At 37.6% G+C, this 23,161-nt stretch overlaps 1 protein-coding gene across 1 annotated transcript in view; it reads left to right on the top strand.

The window, feature by feature from the left end:
• Positions 1-23,161, top strand: part of LOC105539444 (protoheme IX farnesyltransferase, mitochondrial) — a 140,828-nt gene that overhangs the window by 12,071 nt on the left and 105,596 nt on the right. Inside the window, exon 4 of the mRNA XM_011979740.1 lies at positions 20,502-20,626. Coding sequence (XP_011835130.1) covers positions 20,502-20,626 — 125 coding nt within the window. The remainder of the gene's footprint in view (positions 1-20,501; positions 20,627-23,161) is intronic.

The following is a 23,161-nucleotide window of genomic DNA, read 5'->3' as shown; positions in this document are numbered from 1 at the left end:
GCTCTATCCTGCTCTCTGAGAGAGAGCAGAGTGAGCCGTCTTCTGGAGTGAAGATTCCCTGCATTCAAATCCTGGCTTTGGCTAGCTGACTGACCTTGTGCAAGTTTTAGAATCTCACCGGCCTCAGTTTACCCATCCATAAACTAGGGATAATAATAGTACTTCCTTCATAGGGTTGTTCTGAGTAATAAGTGAGTTAACATTTGCAAATGACATGCAAGTGCCTAGTACATGTCAAGAACTATACACATATTTCTTAAAAAATAAATTTAATACCTGGCTACCCCCATTGGCCTTTGGATTTACCGCCCCTGCTCTAGACACGATTACGGGGTTTTAGAATGAAAAACTAGATGAATGGTGGTGTTGAGACTTAAGAGTGTAAATATGGAAGAAAGAAAAGATTTAAAGAAAACATGATGAGTTCAATTTTGGACAAGTGGAATTCGAGTTGCTACTGGCATATCCAGTGGGGCAGGGGGCTGTGAAAGGCAGGAGCTCAGAGAGAACATGAGGCTGGAAGAACCAGGGGTCTTCAGCCTGGAGCTGGCAGTGAGGTCATGGTAGTAAGTGGTGTTACCGAGAATCAGTGTGTGGAGTGACCATGCTGATGGTCACCAGAACTTTGGAGCATATCCCCTTTTAAGGATCGGATAAGGTATATAATGGACCCGACAAGGAAATAAATGGTCAGAGGGAGGAAGACCGGAAAAGTCCCTGTCACAGAAGCCAAAAGACTAGATCCAGTTCATAAAGGGCAGTGATCTGGACTGGATGTCAAATGCTGGAGGTCTCCTGAGAAGCCTGGCCGGTGAGAGTTATTTTATTTGCCAATTAGGAAGTCAGTGTTGGCTGATTGCTAAATCAGAGAATAATGATTGCTGTGTCTTCTTAGAGTCTTCAATGAGCTGCTTTAAATAATTCATTTTAAAATAATTTTAAGTTTATTATCATAATGCTTGTTTCATTAGGAACACAGGAAAATAGGATAACTTGTTTAAGATCAACTTTTTTCTTGGCCACATCTTCCTTTCCTTCATACTGGCTATTGTTGTATGATTTCTCCTTTTATGTAGCTTATATGGTTATAAATCTGAATTGTCATTCCAGATGCAGGGTTTGATATCTAAAACATACTATCTGAAATCTCAAGAAATTAATAAATTATCTAATAGTACATACTGTGATGTATAGTGTACATCAACTCATTGGCTTCCAAATGTCAGCATGGTGATGTACCCTCATGGTGGGCTTCTTAAAACAGTGATTCCTGGCCGCTGTTTCCACTGATTCAGATCCCCTAGGGCTGGGACGGGACCCAGAGATCTGCATGTCTGACGAGGACACCAGATGATTCTGATGCAGGTGGTCCTAGAGCACACTTCGAGAAAGCGAAGTAGGTGTTAGGCAGACAGCAAGTACCAGTCCCAGACCGAGTGGTCTGATTGAATGTGGAGGCAACTCACCTAGTGAGAGCCAGCGGAGCCGGTCGCTACCACTGGCAGCAGGAAAAGCCAACTGGGCAAAATCTGGACCACACAAGAGAGGCATGCAAAGCAAGACGGATGCACCACAGAAACGGGGAGCAGCCTCACCTACACACACAGATGGAAAGGTCCCAGGGCAGTAAATTTCCCTTGTATTATTTTATATATTCCACGCCCCAGGTTTCTGGATGAACTAATTGAATTAAAGTCATTTCCTTCTGCTTGTTCCATTTAAAGAAGCAGCACCCTTTGAGTGACCCCTACCCTCTTATCTGACCTTTTACCTCTCTATTTAGTTTATTACTAGAAGTCACGTGTGTCTTGGAGTCAGCAGGATTTTTTATTTAAGAAAATACCTGATATCTGTCAATTGATTTCTTTTGGACTCTTAACATCTCGCACAATTCATTTATAGCTAATGATAGCCGAGGCAGAAATACCTGGGAGTCAGCGATCCCTTTCCTAGAACTAGCCTTTCTTTCTTTGCCTTCTTTTGTTTATAGCTGCAATATACAGAGGATAATTAACTGTAGAATAAGTGAAGGGCCATATAGTACTCATTTCATCTGTGGGATAGAAGGTAGCAGCAGCCTGATGCCTTGGCATTTAGGCCAGGATAGGAGCCAAACATTTACTGGTGCTAATGCCATTTAAAGATTTTTTTTTTTTTTTAAATGAAGGGAAGTAAGACTGAGATTATAAAGAAGGAATAATATGTCTCCCTTGAGTTTCTCTTGCCAACTGAGCTATTTACAATATGTTTTTGGAGTTCATTGCATGGACCACACTGGGGTAAAGAAATTTTATTTGGATTAGGATCATAAGAGGCTTTGGTGACTCAACTGAGTTTATACTTAATATAGGTCAGTAAAAAGCAGAACTTTTTTCCAGAGGAACATCTGTGCTGAAACGCTACAACACGTTTTTTGAGACCAGAACACTGAAATAGATTATTTATTGGAACCAATAGATTATGCTGTTGATGGAACTGATACGAAGTATGGTCTGTCAATTTATAAATTTTTTTCTCCTAGAGCCTAGAATGCTGTTTTTTATTAAAAGAAAAAAGCAGAAATGGAGGATACGCGTTCATTTTAATCACTTGTATAGTTTAAGAAGTCAACTTACTGTAATCTTCAGTTATTAAATATTTGTATTAAGGGGTTATTAGCATTCACTCAGTATGAAATGAGTGAATTACTCTGATTTCTTGAACTTTATTTTTTGAAATAAGTACCTTAATAATGATATACTTACTAAATGTTATAGTATTATTTTTAATTATGTGACTAATAAGTATTTATTTTTAGAAAAAATAGAAAATACAGATAAGCAAAAAGAAAAGATTGAAATCCTCCTATAATTTCACTATCTCAAAATAAAACCATTTTGAATAATTTGGTGTATTATCTTCCAGAAATCTTTTCTATGCATCTCATATGTTTTTGCTTTATAAACAAATATACGATCATAGTGTAAATGCCTTCTGTGATTGAAAAAAATTAATATTCTGCTTATGTCTTTTTGTGTATCAACATGTTTACCCTGTTTTTAGTGACTTTTAAAATTTAAAAGTAGCGTTTTCTTAAAACACAATCACATAATATGCAGAAAGTCCCTTCAGGCCATGCAATAACCAGGGTTTTTATTCTTTTTGAGAAAAAGTTTCGCTCTTGTCGCCCAGTCTAAAGTGCAATGGTGTGATCTCGGCTCACTGCAACCTCCGCCTCGCGGGTTCAAGTCATTCTCTTGTCTCAGCGTCCTGGGTAGCTGGGATTATAGGTGCCTGCCACCACGCCCAGTTAATTTTTGTATTTTTAGTAGAGATGGAGTTTCGCCATGTTGGCCAGGCTGGTCTTGAACTCCTGACCTCAGGTGATCCACCTGCCTCAGCCTCCCAAAGTGCTGGGATTACAGGCGTGAGTTACCATGTCCAGCCAATAACCAGGCTTTTTGCATACAGTTTTTTAGCCTTTATCTGTGCATAGTCTGTGTTTTAATATTAGCAGTACAGCCTCTGGAGTCAGACTGGCTGGGTTGGAATCTCTGGTCTACAATTTATTGGCTTTGTGGTTACAGGCACATTTTTTTTCAAGTCTCTAAGCCTTGGTTTACTTGTCTGTACAATGGAGATAATCCTTCCAGAAAGGCTTATTGTGATGATTATAAGCAATAATGTAAGCAAATGATTCACTGCCATATCCAGTAAATGTTCAAGAAAGGTTATTATTACATTAGTGCATAGATAGTTTCTATTTTGTTTGTTTTATAAAAATGGGGTTATATTACATGTTTTGTTTAGTTATTTGCTTTCTTCACTAATTGGTATATCTTCCTCATACTTCCTCATCAATACAATTAAATCTGCCTTCTTTTTTTAAAGGTTGAGCGTATTCCATGCTATAGATGTATTTAGTTTATTGAACCATTTCCTTATTAATGGACATTTAAGTAGTCTCTTACTTCCTGTTATTAAAAATAAAGACTTGTAATATCATTTTACATATATCCTTTTATGTATTTTTTCTCAAAGTTAGCTGTATAGAGGTATACCTTTATTGTTGGTGGGTATATAGCATGCCATTGCACAGTTATACCATAATGTATGTATTTATTTTTCCTGTTTTAGATGTTTTTTATTTTATTATCCTTATTATTATAAATAGTACTATAATAAATAAGCTAAATCTATAATGATTTTCTTAGGACAAGTGTATATAAGTGGCCTTGTTAGGTCAAAGGGTATGCATGGTTTTAAAGCTTTCAGTTTTCATGAACAGATTCCCCTCAAGAAAAGTTGCACCAATTCATGCTAGCCACCTCACCATATCTTCACCAATGAATGCTTGATGCTAATATATTTTTCTGAATAACTCTGTCAATTCAGTGTGTGAAAGTACACTTAGGTTTTTAATTTTGTACTTAATTCTGATGAGGTTTTATATTTGTCATATGCTGAGTGGTGATTTGTATTGCTTTGTTAATGGCCTGTTTGCCTCCCAGCCTTCTCTTCTGTGTTTGTCTTTGTTTATTGTTTGTAAGGATTCTTTATATATTAAAGATTTGATCTCATTATATATATCTGTCACAAATGTCTTATGTTGTTTGTGTCTTGTTTTCATTTATCTTAGTTTTCATGTGCAAAAGTTAATTTGATGTAACCAAAGCTATTTTCTTACAAGTGTCTGGTTTTTATACCATGCTTAGGCTTTCCCATATGAAGATATTGTAAATACAGTATTTATCTGCATTGTTAATATATTTTTATGATTTTATATTTTATAATAAAATTTATTATTGATAAGAAATGTAGTTTGGTCAGTGGTATAAGATAGAGATATTGCCAGTTTTTAATAAATCATTAACCAGTGTTTGTTCTATTCACAAAGAATTTATGAAGCTGTATACCTGGAATAATACCTCAATTCTGCTAATATTTTAATTGGGATTTCAATGTTTATTCGGGGATGAATTGAGAACTTTACCGTTACGTCAGCTTCATTTATACAAGTCTTCTTTTATGCCTCTTGAGTTTCATAGTTTTACTTAAATAGATCAGTACATGTATTGATAAATGATTTTGGAAGTATTTAAACATTTTTTTTCAGTTGATTATTTCTTGAGTTTTTCAGGAATACAGTGAAATAATGATCAAGTTATCTCCTTTTTCATGTTTATGCTAATTATTTCATTTTCTGGTAATTGCCTCTTTGTTGTACTTTCTCTACTTGCTTTCTTCATTATAATTTTCTGCTTCATTCCGAAGGGTCTTCTGAAATGTGTTATGTAGAGTGCTGACTTGATTTTGTGCCATCTACTTTTTATTACATCTCGTGACTTTTAACATTCTGCTATGGCAGTTTTTGTTTCTTGTACTACTTTTCTTAACCTACTTTGTTTCATGAGCTTTACTTTTTTCTAGAGTGTACAAATTTACTTGTTCTGTTCATTCAGCTGATGTTTGTTGAGCATCTATTATATTCCAAATATCCGCTTCTGAGTGTTGTGGACAGAATAAGGTGCAGGTGACTGACACAGTCTCTGCCCTGATAGGTCTTACTCTTCAGGAGTTTATAGTCTAGTGGGTCTGTGGTACATCTTTTTAAAAATATGTTCAGCCTCTTCTTCTTCCATGCTACTTTTTTTTTCTTTTATACTGTAGAATCTTTTTTAATGAGTCACACTGATTCGTTTTACCTCTCTTTATCTTTCTCTATTCCGGCAAGAAGACAACACTATCCAGACAGTAGTGACACCCCAAATGAATGTAAGTTTCATGGGGTGGGGCATTTTGTCTGTTTGCGCTGTTCTGTCTTCTGTACCTACAGCAGTGCCTGGCACATAGTAAGCGCTCATTATGTGTCGATTGAACGGATGCAGGGTTGGGTTTGTATTCATCACCTAACAGTTTCACTTGTTGTTGGAGTTCTCTCTCATTTTAAGTGAGAGGAACCAAGGCCATCAGTTTGCATTCACTGGTTTAGCAGTCCTGTGGCCTGATGGAAACGAGGAGGGCACAAGCAGTGAGGGAACTTTTTCTCCAAAAGGTTTTTTTTATTTGCCATGTTTCTGAAACAACAGTGCCAATGTCCTGTTTCCCAAATCTGGGTTTTAGTGTCATCTGTTTCTCCTCTCTGCATATGGTATGTCTGTGTCCAGCCTCTTCTCTGGTGCTGTGGCCTGCTGAGTTGGAAGAATACCACAGTGTGCAAAAGTATGGTGGCAGTGGGTGGCTTGCTACACTGTGTGAAGCCATCAGAAAAGTGTTCTCCCTTGTCTCAGTGAGAATTATGTCAAGGTGAGGCCCTGCTTTCATTTTTTCATGACCCTCTACTGCTTTCTAGCCCTCTAGCTATGATGTAGCTGCCTCTCAGCTCTCCTACACTGTGGTGACAAAGGGGCTTTCTGAGGAGTGGGCTCATCTGGCCATGGCTCACCCTGGCTTCTGTCCTTGCTCCTCACCAGGAAGGAATAATGAGTATGGTTAGAATAGCCTTGATTCCCCATATTTATTTCCCTTATTTATCCATTCCTTATTAGTAGCTATTTATGTAGTATATCTTTTGCTATTTAAATAATGAATGTAGTGACTCAGCCCTCAGTAACTGTCTTCAATTTAGTCTCATCTGTCCTTTATTTAACAAATGCTTCTTGAGGTTTTTAGTATCCTGTCTTTACCTAATTTATTGCTGATGCAGATTTTTCTTCGATTTTCATTTTTATTCCATCATTTCAGTTGGTTTCTATGGGGCTGGGGCTCTACAGATGCTTTAGCCAATGTTCCAATTTAGACCAAAAAAAAAAAAAAAAAAAAAAAATTTAGCTAGGCTACTCTGTTTTCTGATGATTTAGTTGTTAAGATGGAATTTAATTGCCTTAAGTTCAATATGATTTTAATTGAACTGGTTGTAAGTATAAGATGTTGTGGTAGATGCTAGGGGAAGGTAAAGATAAATTTTGTAAGAATAATAATCACTCTCAAAATATATTGAGAACTTTAAAGAGGAAGAAAAAAAAACTAAGTTGAGAATTGATTCAACATCACATAAGTGAAAATTTGAAAATAAATGACTTAAGTAAAGGGTTTATTATTTCATGTGTCAAGGATTCTGAGGTTCCGAGTCTGGAGCTGGTGCTTAAGGATGTTGCCAACATACCTGGTACCTTCTTTGTCTGTTATCATTAGCTTGTGGTTTTTGTCCTCAGGACCACAAGATGACTTCCATACCCTCATCATCATATTGTATTCTGAGCAGAAAGAAGAAATGAGGGGAAAATGTGGAAAGGCAGAAACCTCCTTATAAGACTTTGCCTCTTAATTTGGGAGGCAAAGTTCTTCATAGGAACTTATTATATCTTATTGGCCAGGAGTGTGCAACGTGGCTACCTCCAGCTGCAAGGGAGGTTTTAAAGTAAGGCATAATTCTTACATCTATCATTTTAAAAGCCCAAATATCTTAAATTCAGCCTAGTCAACTCTGACAGTAGCCGACTTCTCTGTCTTGATAGCCCTCACTGAGCTCTCTCATTATGCAGTACATCCCCTTCTTGGAGGAGGACATGAAACTGCCTGCCTCTTCCCCACCCAGTTTTTCCAAAGAAAAATACAATACCACTCTGTAGTCTGCTCTGCGACTACCACCACATATGTGTGCTTCAAATGCAGTATATTTAAATGAAGACTGACTTGCCAGCTTGGAATTTACTTTTCCATTAGCAGTTTTGAATGTGTACTAATCTGGCAGCAGTTTCTCCCTATCATCTTGATAATCAAATACACATTTGGAGACTCCTGGTTTGGGTTGGGTTGTATGTAGTCAGTACTGGACTGTACAACAGAGGAAAGCCAGCTAGCCCAAGTGTACGTCTTCATGAAAAAGTGTTGGTGGATGATGGAACTTCAGCCAAACCAGAAAGCAAGCCAGGTGGCAAAGCTATTAGTGAATGTTGAAGGAGTTGAAGATCACCATAAACTTTCCTCTCTTTCACTTCTTGTTGCATTCCAGTAGTTGTTGAGGGTTTTGCCTTCTTGCTCAGTTTTCTTCTTTATCCAAGATTCTACCATCAACCTAGAAAACTTCACTATTCCTAGGAGTTCTCAAACTTCATATGCCATCTGAGATGCTTGTTATAATGCAAATGTTTAGCCGTCACCTCCATAAATTCCTTCACTCTGGGTCTGGGGTAGGGTCTAGAATTGCATATTTTAATGGTCCCCATAACATACTTTGAGACACACTCTTCTAATCTGTAGAACTGATTCAGCACTGTCTCTCCTAGCTCTTTACTCTCAGCACACTGCCTTGCTTCCCATTACTCACAAGAATGTTTATTTCCCATTAAGAGAGACCTCTGCAACTTACAGCTAACCTAATTTATCTGAATTCTTACCTTTTTTTGTTTTTTCTCTCCTCTGCCTGTTCTCCCCTTGTCCCCTTCAGTGGATGGCACTTTTAGCCTGACACCTGGGGTCCTCTAGATTCTGCACGTCCAAGCAGATCTCCCTCTATCTACTATGTGGAGAGAATGTTATCTGAATCACTCGAGGGAAGCAAATGATTGCCTCTCAACCTGCAGGTCAGACTTGCCTGGGTACTTAATCATCATTTTGGGTTTTATGAAGGACTTGGTTTTTACTTCAAAGCAAAACATTGTATCATCTTATTTATTAAGATTAAGGAATGAAACACTTAAGAGAAATGAATTTTAGAAGAATGTTGCAAGATTGTCTCAAGTTTTTGCTCAACTGTTTATTTGTTTATTTTGGAAAATAAATAAAAAATAAACAAATAAACAAATAAAACAAATAAATAAAAAAAACTGTTTATTTTGGAAAACCTTTCCAAAACGTATATAAAGTTTTAAATTTACTGGTAGCTTTAAAAAATATATTAAATAAGAAGGAAGAATAGTAAACTTGACAATTAAGAAAGAAAAGAAGAATGCTGCATGTCAGTGAGCTTTTACAAGGATGCAGAGATGCATTTTTGTTCATAGTTACTCTGCGATATTTTATCTGTAGATGGAGAGTGACTATTTGGAGCACTCTCTCAGCCTGTGAATTTTGTGCTTTCTGTTGCCTCTGTCTCAAACGCGTATACCTCACCATCTTCCGTGTTTGCCAGATTAACTCCTTTTTTTCCTTCAGTCTTCAACTTTGACATCACTTTTGGGAAGGCTTCTGAGTTTGGAGGTCCTTCTATGTTCAGAGTTCCTCACCTGCTGAATCACTGTCACCTTGTGTTGTAAATCATGCCTGTTGACTTTTCTGAATCTTTATCAGGGTGAAAGCCCCAAGATGGCCGGGACCACATCTATCTTGTTGACTATTACATTCCCATTGCCCAGCACAGTGCCTTGCAAATAATAGGTGCTCAAAAAATAGTAGCTCAATGGAGAAAAGAAGTGTAGTGATCTAGCTTGCCACCATTTGTAGAATTTTGAACAGCTTAGCCTTTTAATTACAAATAATTATTTTACTGTACTGTAGTAGTTTAGTGGTTAGTGATGACTGAAAAGCATTGTATCTAAACTGTTAGGCAGCTGTGCATTTATAGTTACTTGATCTGCTTTTCACAGTGTCTCTTTCAACTGCTGTGATTGTGTCTTGAAGTTTTTAGTCTGTTACGCGATTTTTGTATTCAGGATAATTGTGGAGGATTGGAGATAGCCCCACTGTGTTTCTCATAAAGTTCATCAAATTCGTGAAAACTACCGATGGAAGCTCAGAGGGATCTGCAAAGACTTTGCTTCATTCTGTTATCAGTGAATTGCTATTAGGTTTGACAAACTATTGATTTTCAGTTTCGCTTAAAGGAACAGCAACACCAATAAGGGAATTCTTTTAGTTGTTCATCATCTCAAAAGTATTTCTAAAAGATTCTTGCTAGAAAGCTCTTTTGAACGCTTAGAATGACATAAGCATCATTCTTGCCTAAACAATTAATAAGAATAAATGAAAATTCCCAAAGAAAAAGAAAACAATGATACATTAATATGTATGTATGCAGTTAGGTCCAGATGTAAATCACAAGTGAGTAATTGCACAGAAATTGCATCCTAAGTAGGTATTTCAAGGAAGTTGATTCTTCTGCAGTATTTTCGAGATTTAAATAAATGTAAAAGCATTTTGGCATTTTACTGATTTGTTACATGTGTTCTGCAAAATAAGCACAGGTAGCTAAACACTAAATACCATCAAAATCAGAATGATACTTGAAATGGAGACTTAATTCTTTATTTTAAGTGTTTATCTTGTACAATATGCTCTCTGGATAATCACAATGGTAATTTTGATATGAAACTGAGATAAAGCTTTATTTTTGTGAAAACTGTCCAACTAACAATTTCTTTTCACCAAACTCAGTTTTGAAACTACATATTTCTGCTTCTTAAAAGTTTCCGTTTTATTCATCAGTTTTAGTTTACAGGCACCAGCTTTATGGAATTTTTTTTAGTTAATTAAAAAGGTTATAAATTGTTGGTTATTGAGTATATGAAGTAAATTGAGTTTATTGAGAAGAACAAACTAAAAGCAGGATGATAAGGTAAGAAATTTTGCTCTTTGGTTCAAGGAAAAGCTATAATTGAAAGAACAAGATTAGGATGTCACTCAGTGTTGCAAAATTAGCTTAATATAAACAGCTTTTTTTATTTGTCAAGCCTGATAGATACTTCATTTTCCTTTTTCTGAATGCTAACTGTAAGTGTAAACCAAATGCTTCCTGGTGAACTGCCTTGGTGATCATACTTAAATGCTTCATTTCGGTGTCATTGTTACTTAGTAAATTTGAAGGTATGCGATTTAATTTGGTCCTAGGACTTTCAGTCTAACTTTCATCATTAATCGTATGAAAAATAAGAAAGGAAAACAGGAAGCCCTAATAAATTCTTACCTTTGCAGCTGTGATGTTAAAAACCTGTATTAAAAGTTTTATCTTTTGAACCAGAAGTGGTTATAGTTTGTAATCAGTTAGGCCCCTGATTGATATCTTTTAACGTGGCTGAGAAAAAAAAAATACCATGTCTCATGTCAATTGACTTTTCATCTGAACTTAACAATAAGCATGAGAATTACCACCTTCTGTGATATGTCTGTTGGGAAGACAACTATATTATGTGGTTCACAGAATGCTGCCTAGCTGTGAAGCCTAAAAAACTCACTTAAGTTAGAAATTCAACTATTCAAAGTTTAAGGTGCTAATAAAAAAGAGATGAAAATCATTAAGTACAGCTATTTAGTAAAAAGTACACTCTCATTTAAAAATCAAAAAAGACTTAACTCCTTCCTCTGAATTAAGTTACACGATTTTGAACTTTGAAATCTACTAACAAAAGCTTAACTCCATTGCTTCAATGCACACATAAACAAAACCACATACAAATTCATTAACTGCCTACTCTTGGTCAGCTTTCCACGTTAAACAGCTTTAAAGAGATTACATCTCAAGTTTATGGGACTTAGATTACAATGTTCCATAGTATCTGCTATCAAGGATAATGAGATATAATAGATTACAAGGGTAATTTGAAATCTATAGAGAATCTCAGTCTCATTTAGGCAGTGGCTTTACTCTTGCTACCAAATCTTTCATCAGAATTGATAGTTATCCAAATTGATTTTTTGGACTTTTGTTTTTTCTCTTAGTTCTTTTGTGGCCAGTGCTAAAAAGTAGTGAGGCGTTAAGAGACAGAGAAAGAAGAAAAGGAAGATATAGCTGACCCATTTTTTAATGTAACCTTTACAGTTATTTTTAGTTGATGATTTTAGAAAATTAAGTATAGTCATTATGCTTATGCACAAAGACCAATAGTCTCAAAGTGTTGAGACTTTAAAAAAAAAAAAAAAATTTTGATAAAGCTGCTTCTCCAAAAAAACCTCTTATGTGTTGGAAAAGGCAAAACATTTCAAGTGGTTTACTGCTGCCCTGCAAAGTATGCTGTGAGGTTAGAACTAGGGGCCTGGCTAAATTTGTACTGCAAGTCCTGTAAAAGCCTCCATTTATGGGTGACAGATAAAGCCCCCTCTGTTGCAGAAGTAACAGCATGCATAGCAGGGCTGCTTCTGCCCACCCCCAGTATGGGGCTCCCTCTGTGACTCCTTCCAATTCCCCCTTAAAATCTGTAGACGAAGAAGCATTATCATGGATCCTATGCTAAGGATACAGTGTTAAAGCCTGTCTTGCCTGCTTTGTGATTTTGTGATCAACTAGGTGATTGTGTGTTTGTATGTGCTTCATTCCTTTAGTTAGTGGAATTTTTTTTTTCTGAAAATGAGTCTCTGTAGTACTTCACTAAAGAATATTCTGGCTGGGCATGGTGACCCATGCCTGTAATCCCAGTGCTTTGGGAAGCCGAGTCAGAGGTGGAGGAATCACTTGAGGCCAGGAGTTGAAGGCTGCTGTGAGCTCTGATTGTGCCACTGCACTGCAGCCTGGGTGACAGAGCAAAACCTGCCTCTGAAAAAAAGAGAGAGCCAAATATTACACATAAACCATATGATTCTCTTGATTAGACCTTGGTAGATTTTACTACCAGTAATTTGCACATGGTCCTGCATATAGAAAATCAGACTTTGTACCTACAATTGCTTGCTTTGCTTTTTATTTTAGAGCCAGGTCCTCCAGTTTGTTAGTCCTGTGCTTTATAAGTAAAAAGAACTTTAAGTGTACTTAGGTATTTATGCTATATATAAATATATATAATATAAATGAATAATTATATATAAACAAAATTCATGTATTCTTACTCTGATATATTCATTTTAAGATATGCAAACTGTGGGTTTAAAAAGAAAGGGTTAAAAAATTAAACATAAGTGAAAGTTTTCCTGTTTTCTTACCGTGTCCCTGAGGTATCCACACCTTTCTTTGAAGTGCAGTATTTTTGAGATTTAAATAAACGTAAAAGCATTTTGGCATACTAAAGTGCTTTGCAAATGTAAATTTTGTTTTTATCATTATTATTTTTAATGGTTAAGGGTTGCTATCTGTTCACTCCCCTGAAGGAGACAGAGAGATAACTTAGATTATAATACAGTAGCATACGGAGTATGGTGTGAAGTGTTTTGTTGTTTCTCTAAATTCTTTTAGGCATTACTTTGAAATGTAGAGTCCAAGTGTAGTGGCCAGAGAAATATTTGATCTAGAATTTTATGAACCACATTTTAATAATTTCCAAGAGCACTGCTTATTAAGCCCTTATTATTTACCAGACACTGTACTCAGTGCATTTGATATAGTCACAAACTGTTGTGTCTGTAGAAGATGCCCTCGGCATGGACAGGAGCCTGGAAGTCAAGCATGGTTGGTTACTAGTGACATTTAGCTTGGAGGGACAGAAACTGTAGGAATAGTTGGGTTTGCATGATTGGAGGGTTGTGCTAAGAAAGAAAAAGTTAATTCACTGCTGCTCCAGAACACAGAAATTGCATCTTACGTAGGTATTTCAAGGAAGTTGATTCTGACTTGGTTGGAGAGGGAACTGTTGAGCAACTAGAGCTCTTCTGTAGCAGAAGGGGTTGCCCAGGGAGAAATAATTTCCTGTCACCAGATTTGGAGAGCATATACACTGAGATGTTGGAGAAGGGATTTACATTAGGAGAGAAATTAGACTAGTTGACCCTAAATCCTCTTTGACCTTTTTGGATTTGATTACTTGAAGTACTGGATTTTGTTTAGCTCTTTCTACAACTGCTTAAATTTATTCAGTAACGAAGCCCTTTGTCACCACTTTTAAAATACTTACAGCGAACTGTTTGCGCTGTTGCCATCCTACCCAGGCCCTCATCGCCTCCCACCTAGCGCCCTGCAGTAACCTTTAAGTGGTTCCCTGAGTAAATTTTCCTCCACTCCAATCAGTCCTCTGTGTTGCTAGCCTCTGTGTAGACTAGTCCTTCTTAAGTGCTACCCTCATTACAGTACATATTAATTTTCTATTGCAGTGAAGCATATTACCACAAATTTAGCAGCTTAAAGCAACACAAAGTTATTGTTGCACTATTTCAACAGGTAGAAGTCCAGGCATGATGTGGCTAGACACCCTGCTCAGGGTCTAACCAGGCTGAATTCAAGGTGTTGGTTGAGACTATTCTCATCTGGGGCTTAGGGTCTTCTTCCAGGCTCACTGGTTGTTGACAGAATTCATTTCTTTGCAACTCTAGGACTGAAGTGCCTGTTTTCCTTCTAGCTGCTGGCATGGCTGGCTCTTAGCTCTTGGAAGCAGCCTGTAGTGCTTGCTTTGCCCTTAAGTACATGGCCCTCATAAGCAGTTCTCATTGTGTATGTTTGCTTTCTTCCCACCCAGTCAAGGATGTTTTAGTCTGTTTTCTGTTGCTTATGGAACTAGGTAATTTATAAAGAAAAGGCATTTATTTCTTACAGTTATGGAGGCTGAGAAGTCCAAGGTCCAGGGACGCTCTGGTGAGGGTCTTCTTGACGGTGAGGACTCTGTAGAGTCCCCGGCAGCACAAGGCATGGCATGTTGAGAGGGTTGAGTGTGCTAGCCCAGGTCTCTCTTCCTCTTCTTATAAAGCCACCAGTCGCACTCCTATGATAGTCTATTAACCTATTAATCCATTAATCCATTCATGAGGGCTGGGCCCTCCCTTCCCAATCACCGCTTATAGGCCCAACTTCTCAGTACTGCCACACTGGGGATTAAGTTTCAACATGAATTTCAGAGGGGACCAACTTTCAGACTGGGGCATATCTCACTGCGATTGTTTCAAAATTTTAAAATGCAGGCTTTTTTTTTTTTTTTGAGACGTCCTTGTTCTGTTGCCCAGGCTGGAGTGCAGTGGCATCATCATAGCTCACTGCAGCCTTGAACTCGCAGGTTCAAGTCATCCTCCCACCTCAGTCTCAAGTAGCTATGACTAAAGGCACATGCCACTGAGCTGGGATAGTTTATTTTTTTGTAGAACAGGGTCTCACTTTGTTGTCCAGGCTGGTCTTGAACTCCTGACTTCAACGGATCCTCCCACCTCAGCCTCCCAAAGTGTTGGGATTACCGGCATGCGCCATGGCATCTGGCAAAAAATGTGTTTTTGTTTTTTGTTTTTTTTTAATTTTGGGAAACATGGTAGGAACTTATTCCTGGAGAAGGCAGAGGCAGATAAGAGAGCATCTGGAGCAAATGAATCCTGGACAACAGATGGGACCTAGTAGGCAGGACCATCTTTAGTGAGGGCTGCTACTGGATCTCTTCATGGAGAAGCTTGAGGTTCTCTACCTGGCCTTCCACTCAGGAGTGGGGATGAGTCAAGCTCTGTTGGTTTGGGAATATTACTCTCCTATGGGCTCCCAGAGCTATTTCTGGGCCTGCAGTGCAGTGCCTCTGGGCCTATGTTAGATGGGCCATGCTTCATTGACAACATTGATTTTATGTTTATTTGTGAAAGGGCAGAATATGAGATTACCAAATAAAATATAATTTCAGGTGTTATTAATGAGGGAGTATATTGCATTCACTTTTAATGAGATTCTGGTGTTACAAAATGATTCCATGTAATGAACCCCAGGAAATCAATGAAAAGTTTAATTACAGTTATGGCAGTGTTGTATGAGAAAATCGCTTTGGTCAATTTTACTTGTACAATTTATCAGTCCTCCCTGCCTTTCTTTTTCAAATTAATTGCTTTGATGAAATAAGTATAAATACATTCTTTGTTAGCTTTTGGATTTTTTTTAGAAATGTGTTACAAAATTCAAATTTCCTTCTCTCTAGTAATAGTTGTTATTCTTTTTACATGTATTACCATTTACAATTCGTACATTTTAAAATTAGGTAGTATTTCCATTTTGTAAATTTCATCATTGTTATGTCTTACTAAAACACTGTTCTTTTCCCTTTGTTAGCTTTTTATAAATCACTTTTTGTCTCCTCAATTTATCAGTAGATGCAGTCAAACATTTGATGTACTTTCTCTACGCTTTATCACCCCATCAAGCTCTGGGGTGAATAAAAAGAATAACAAGATACTTCCTCCTCTGATTAGCAGTTTTCCTTTCATTTAACTACATAACCCTTTTCAATTTTAGACAAAATGAACTTTCTTTTTAGAACATTTCTATTGTTGACAGTTCAATGATTATGAGGCTTTCTTGTCCACTATAATGGTAATTGACTTAAAAAAATTTGTTAAGCGCAATACAAAATGTTGATCTGGATATTTAGAGATCTCTAAGGTATAATACATCATCCTTTGGAGTATCCCTGGGGGCTTGGCTCCAGTATCCCATCTCTAGTTTACTTATAATACCTAATGCAATGTAAATGCTACATAAATAATTGTCATACTGTATTGTTTACAGAATAATGACAGGAAAAAAAAGCCTGTACATGCTCATTACAGACGTAACTATTTTCTTTCTGAATATTTTTGATCCAAGGTTGATTGAATCCACAGATGTGGAACCCATGGATACAGAAGGTTGACTATAGTCTTCTATTTTTGTAACTCTGGATTTTACTAACTATATATTGAGAAGGTTATAGTAGATTTTCTTTTAACTATTACAGTTGTTTATGAGTAGTAAACAACTCTACTTTTGTGTTCAAGGCTTTAAAATATAGTCAAATTATTTTGGCTGATTTACTCTATGGAGAGAAGCAGTTTACTTAGTTTGATTTTAAGAGAGAAACCTCTGCAGTCTCTTTTTCCTCAAATTCTCCCATTGATACCATCAGCCTTTCTTCTTCATGGTATAATTCTGATACAAATGAGAGGCAGCCTGGATGTTAAGGATTTTTCTTCTAGTCCTGGTTGTCACTGATGCACTGTGCAGTATGTGAAGAGTTGCCTAACCCATCTGGAGAGCTCTTGAGTCTTGCAAAACAAGATGAATCTTTTTCTTTCACACTGGCCTGTCCAGGAGGTTTTGCAATTTATAGTGTGATAGCTACAAGGAACGAAAAAGCTTCCTCAAAGATGGGTGCTATTTGGATATTCTAAATGGAGCTTTGTTGTTTGCTTTAAAAAATAGTGCCTTTCTTGATGGTCATTAAATGTGTGCAGGTAAAACTAAATGGCCTATTACAGGAGAGACTGTTTGTTCCCCGTTGGCACAAGGGTAAAATGTACCTGTGACTACTGTTTTCAGAGTCTGTAATCACCATGGCATTTTCCTTTAGGCATAAGTTGTTACAGAATTAGATAGCTAAAACTTTTTCCAGAATGTTTACTTTGAAATTGAGTATTCTACCTTTGATTGCTGCCTTCTGCTCCATGTGATTCTTTGCTACTGTTAGGTACCTTGTGTGCACTTGTTGTGTTATGACTTGTAGTACCATATAAGGGCCAGAACAGGCTGTACCCCTAAGCGGAGGAGGTGTGAGAGGGGACAGCACATGCTTTCTGGCCTAGACTCCCCACCTCAGCCATGCTACCTTTCTCCTAAATGTGTGTGTCTTCATGACTTCTGATTAGCCTCGTTTGCCTTCAGCTCCTAATCTGCTCATCTTCCTGTAATCTTTATCCACACCTGCACCCTCATTCCTGAACCTTGCTCTCTACTTATATCTGTCCATGTCTCTCGTTTCCTGGAGGTAAATCTTCCCCCAGGATATTCGGATGCATGCCATATTTGGTTGGGAACGACTGACTTGAAGGAATGACCCCTTGCCAAAATACTTGTGCTCTAGGTACTTTGAATTGAGATAGTTATACTTAAGGCACCTTACAAACTACCATTGAACCCAGCCAAAGTATTTATTTGATTTAGCAATATCAAGAAATCTGTGACCCCTAGAGATACTAGGGAAGGGGCTTGTTCATATGGTAGAATTATAAAGGATTATTGTAAGTTGCTGATAAGACTAGATTGAAGAACATGCCAGCCAATTCATGATGATTATGAGGAACTACCAGTTTCTCCAGTATGTACCTGCTGATGCCGATAGTGGTGGCTTCCTGTCCTGCTTCCTGTAGCCCCTCACATGGTTACTGGACACTTATGCCCCCTTATCATCTTGATACATGTCTCCAAATAGTCTTTATGTCTTTCATTCTTTTCCTTCCCCGCATCTGTAAAGATCTGACTTTTTCACATACTTCTCTGCATTGTACCTGCTGCCTCTTGATCTCATCCATTCCCTCAGGTTCAGCCATGGCCTCTGGGCGACTCCAGAGCTTCATGCCTCTCCAGTCTCTCAAGTCTCCCTCCTGAGCTTTAGTTTCATATTTCATCTGTGTTCGTTCTATTTCTACCTGGATGTCCCACAGTTTCTCAAAACAGCACATGTTCCTAAAGCCACTAGCTTCATCACCTCTTTCCCTATTGTCCTTACTTCTATTAATGTTATCATTCCTTTCCATGTCACCCAAGTGCATGGCAAATGGTAAAGTGCACTGTTCCATTCATTCTTTTTTGTTGTTTTATCTTCCTACCTCTCCCAATTGCCAGATCCTAACAATTCTCTAATCAAAATATCCCATTTTTACAACCCTTATTCACAATGAATTAATGGCATGGCCTCCTAAAATGTTTCTCTGTAAAACTCTCTGCCTCTCTTAAGTCATAGTGCACAGATACTTCCACTTATAGATTGCCTTCTTGCATTAGACTTTCAGTGACTCTCCACTGCCAACCAACCAAACTACAAACTCCTCAGCTTGCTATTCTGCAATCTGACAGTTGCCACCTTTTCTCCTGTTTTTCCAGTAAATACTGCTCTATGCCTAGCACAGTGATGGCCCCCCAAATACAGCAGTGAACTACACAGACCGGGGTCCTGCCTTCATGGAGCTTATATTCCAGTGAGGAGTCAGAGTCTAGTAAGTGTCGTGAAGGAAATAAAAGGAGGATGTGAGCGAGGAAGTCACAGGGGAGGCTTACGTTAGATGAGGTGATCAGGAAGGTTTCCCTTAACAAGTAGTATTTCAGATGGGATCTGAAGGATGAAAAGGAGCCAGCCATGGAAAGAGGCAGATGAAACAAAAGTACAAGAACCCAGGGACAAGAAAGAGCTTGGAATGCTCAAAGAATAGAAGAATTCTCATGATCGGAGAACAGTGAGTGAGCTAAAGAGAGGTGTGAGGTGCACTGACTGGCAGAGAAAGAGTTTACATTTTATATCAGGTATAGCATCGAAGAATTTTCAGTGTTCAAAGCAGTGATGTGATTTGATCTGTTTTCATTTTAAAAACACCACTCTGAAGAGAAGCAAGATGGAAGCAAGGAGACCAGTTGGGGCTGAGCTCTTATGGTAATTGCTTGGACTAGGTCAGGGTTTCTCAAGCTCAGCATGATTGGCATTTTAGGCTAGAAAATTATTTGTCATTGGGGGGTATCCTATGCACCATAAGATGTTAAGAAGCATCCTCAGCCCCTGTCCACTAGAAGACAAGTAGCACCGTCCCCTCCAATCAAAAATGTTTCCAGACAATGCTAAATGTCCCTGGGGGGCAAAACTCCCCCTGGTTAAGAACTGCTGGACTAGATGCTGGCAGTGTGATGGATTTCTATCTCTACAGTAGGTACTATCTCTACCTCTACCTACTATAGAGATAGAGCAGACACTACTTTGTAATGAATGAGATGCAGCGAGTGACAAAGGAGATAATCAAATATGCTTCCTAGGTTTTTGGTTGGAGAATCTAGGTAGATGGTATCATGCATACTTTAGATTCTTGACATTGGTCTTCCCTTCCCTTGTGGCTGTTCTTGGAATTATCCTTGTACCTGTAATGTTGCTCACCCCACCATTCTCTTCCTTTCTCTGCATGCCCTCTAGAAGATCCAACTTAAATGCCATCTTCTTGAAGCTTTCCCAGATTTGCCCACCAATGGGGATCCTTTTTCCAGCGGATTTCTACAGCTCCATATCAGCACCACTCTTGGACACTTTCTGGGCCTGTCAGCTTCTGTAAACCCCAGGAAAGAAGCAGCAGGGCCTACTGAAAAGGAGCAGGCTTGGTGGATGCTTGAATTGTCTGGCTTTGCTTCTGTACCTCGCCTCTTCACTTGGTTCCTGTTGATGGCTTGTAGGATTATCATCTCCCACTACACATTCTCTGACCCCTGGGACCATCATCTCTTATAGGCAAGCCACCCCTAGGCTTGTCTGGAGTTTGTCACATGATTGGGATCCTTGTTATTTGTTATTTGCTATTTTGTGTTACAATTATTAAGGTATATCTGCCATCTCCCTTTCAAATTGCCCAAGAGCAAGAATAAGACCGTATACATCTTTATCCCTGACAGTACATGCTGATTACAAATTTGGTGTTCAGTAAACGTCTGTTGAATGAATAAGTGAATGATTGAATCTGGAAGACTGACCTTATTTTTTTCTCTTGAGTATGGAATTAGAAGAAAATTAACAGTTTTAGTACATGTAGTTTTTATAATCAGGAATATGTGGATCTTTTTTAAACCAAAGATGAGCCTGTACTTTGTATTATTAATATAGTCAATTAGTTTATATGAAAGATGGCTTGTTTTTTGTCTTTTTGGCCTTTACAGTTGGGACTCTGGTTGGTAACAGTGCGTCTGCTCTGTTTCTGTATCACAGGTCTAGTTGTAAGTACCACTGCAGCTGGATTTGCATTGGCTCCGGGCCCTTTTGACTGGCCCTGTTTCCTGCTTACTTCTGTTGGGACAGGCCTCGCATCCTGTGCTGCCAACTCCATCAATCAGGTCAGTTTCACACTTCACCTAAATTATGATACTGTCACTTTTTCCTAGATGGCTGTATTGTCATATTTTTAAAAACCTTCCAAACTCATATATATTGATGAAGAAGCATTTGTAACACTATATATCCTACAGGAGCCTGTGGGTTTCATAACCAATTTGTCTTTTCTTTTGAGATGAATGGTTTTCAGATATGTTCAGGTGAGAGAGCAGTAGAGTAGATGCTTCAGATGACTAGGATTCCTCGGGTTAAAACATGTTTTTGAGCTGTCATAACTTTCTACTCTTAGCGGTATCTTTATTTATCCATTTCAGATACATTTCCCTGAGCTTGTCATTTTTATGCACTATTCTTTCTTGGTTTCATTTCTTTGCATTTTAAACCACCACTATAAGGAACAGAATATATTTTAAATACACATATTCAGCTATTTTTTTTAAAAATCGGTAATTTAGTACTCAGTTAACTTGGTGTATGGAATAAGTTTATACCCCAAAATTAGCACATTATTTTTAATACATGCCCCCCCCCCATTATTTTAAACATCAAAATAATTCTCCCAAATAGTTTTTTTTTTCCCCCATCTGGTCATTGTGGTCTGCCCTAACGTTGTGGCTTTCTCATAAGATACTATAGTGAAAAATTTTGGCTAGAACTTAAGGAAAATCGTTTTCATTACCAGAACACCCAAGAGGAGTTGGCACAGTTTTAAAACAGGAATTCAAGTTACCAGCAGGAAAACAGCTTGGCTGAGTGGATATATAAGTTGCTAGTCTGCAAAATATGTGAATTTAATGTGATAATGCTTCTAGCCATTATGGTTCTACAATATCTTGTCAGCTATTTGGAGAAGGATCAATCTATTTCAAATAAGTGTTTGGTCGTCGTTGTTATTGTGGATGTCAAAACAGTCTTACAGTGAGGTTCAAATAGTGCTACCACTTTACCAAAAGGATCATCCCCTTCTATAAAGCAAGACACCATCTCTTCCAAGTAGTTTCTTCCTTTTGCTACCTTCCCATGTTTTCTGGTAAAGAGAATAAACATGATTCTGCCATGAACATATTTTTAATGAAAATGCAAATAAAAAGCAATATAAGCCAAATTGATTTATTTGTCCACTTGGGTCTATTTTTTATTTTTTAAAGTTATTACCTCTATTTGGTTATACATCTGGGACCCGAGATTAAGCCCGGAGCACATTCTAGTTTTCAGCCTCCTTTTCTTAAATTGAAAAGCCCCATTTATCCTTGAGATACTGATTATCTCAAGGATTTAAATTATGTAGATTCAAAGAAAATGTTTAAAATAAAGTATGGACATTCGGAGAAAAAAATAACTAGAAAGCATCAAATGGTTCAGAAACTCCTAAATATTATAAAAAAGAGGAGTTGTTTGAGTTGGAGCTGCTCCTCCTCCCCTCTCATCCCACCCCTTTTCTTTTTAAAAATAGGTAGCTCAAGAATTTATCATGGAAAAAACCTCTCAGTTGTAGCAAGAAAGTATTTGGAGGAATAAAAATGGAATGATTTACATTTAGGCAGAAATTGACAGAAATTGAACATAAGCCAAGGTTTTGGAAATTTTAAAAGGATGTGTTTAGGTGGCTGCTTGATTTTTAGTCTGTAGAACTATTTTTGCTAGGGGGGCGAGTTGGATTCTGTAAATTTTAAAAATACAGAGGAAAGCCACAGAATGCATGATGGGATTCTTTCTGGTACTGAAAAAGTGCAGTGTCTGCCTCTTTCCTCCTTAGGCTGGTTTTCCAACCCTACTCCGTATCCCACTTACACAGCGCTCTTGATCTTCCGTTGGAACTCGGTGTCATGTTCCTCCATGTGTCACTCATCCCACACAGGCCTCTGCAGTGTCCTGAGTGATGTCAGTTCTTCATCAGTGCTTGTGGTACAAATGAATTTCTCCATCTTTTTGTACCCCTCATATTGCTTCCTTCCACTTGTCTCAGGCTCTGATTTCATTTGGAAGCATCACAACACTTTAAAAATCTCAACAATTCCCGGTATAGTAACACTAGAATCCTAGTGTTATCATTGTGGTATCAGTCTGCTTCCCAAATTATAATATTTCCCATTAATGTTAGAGATATTTTAGTTCCAGTGTTAGGCAATCTTATAAATTTAAAATAAAGGAATGCAAACCATTTTGATTAGTGTTTTTAAATAGTGTAAGCCGAACAAAAGAGCACTGAGCAATAAGGGTTCACCAGAGTTTTTGAGTAGCATATAAATAAAGCAGTAGTCCTTAGCAAAAAGGAAGAGTTTACGATACTTTCTTCAGAGAGCTAGTGTTCAAATTAAAAATACATGTATGTGGTTGGTCTGTATAAAAGTTCTTCACTTTTAATATAATTCTATGGGAGGAAAACTTTCCTTCTGTTCATATTTATAAAAAGATTCACATTTTATTTATATTTTTAATTTATTAATATTTTCTTTTAGCAGTTATTCATTTAGTTCTCAGTATTCTTTGTACTCTGTTTCTGTGATCTCTGTGAAAGTAGAAAAAATAAAACTTTG

This window comes from Mandrillus leucophaeus, unplaced genomic scaffold (genome assembly GCF_000951045.1).
Source record: "Mandrillus leucophaeus isolate KB7577 unplaced genomic scaffold, Mleu.le_1.0 Scaffold205, whole genome shotgun sequence".
NCBI classification, from domain to species: Eukaryota; Metazoa; Chordata; class Mammalia; order Primates; family Cercopithecidae; genus Mandrillus; species Mandrillus leucophaeus.
This window is presented reverse-complemented; position numbering and strand designations above follow the sequence as displayed.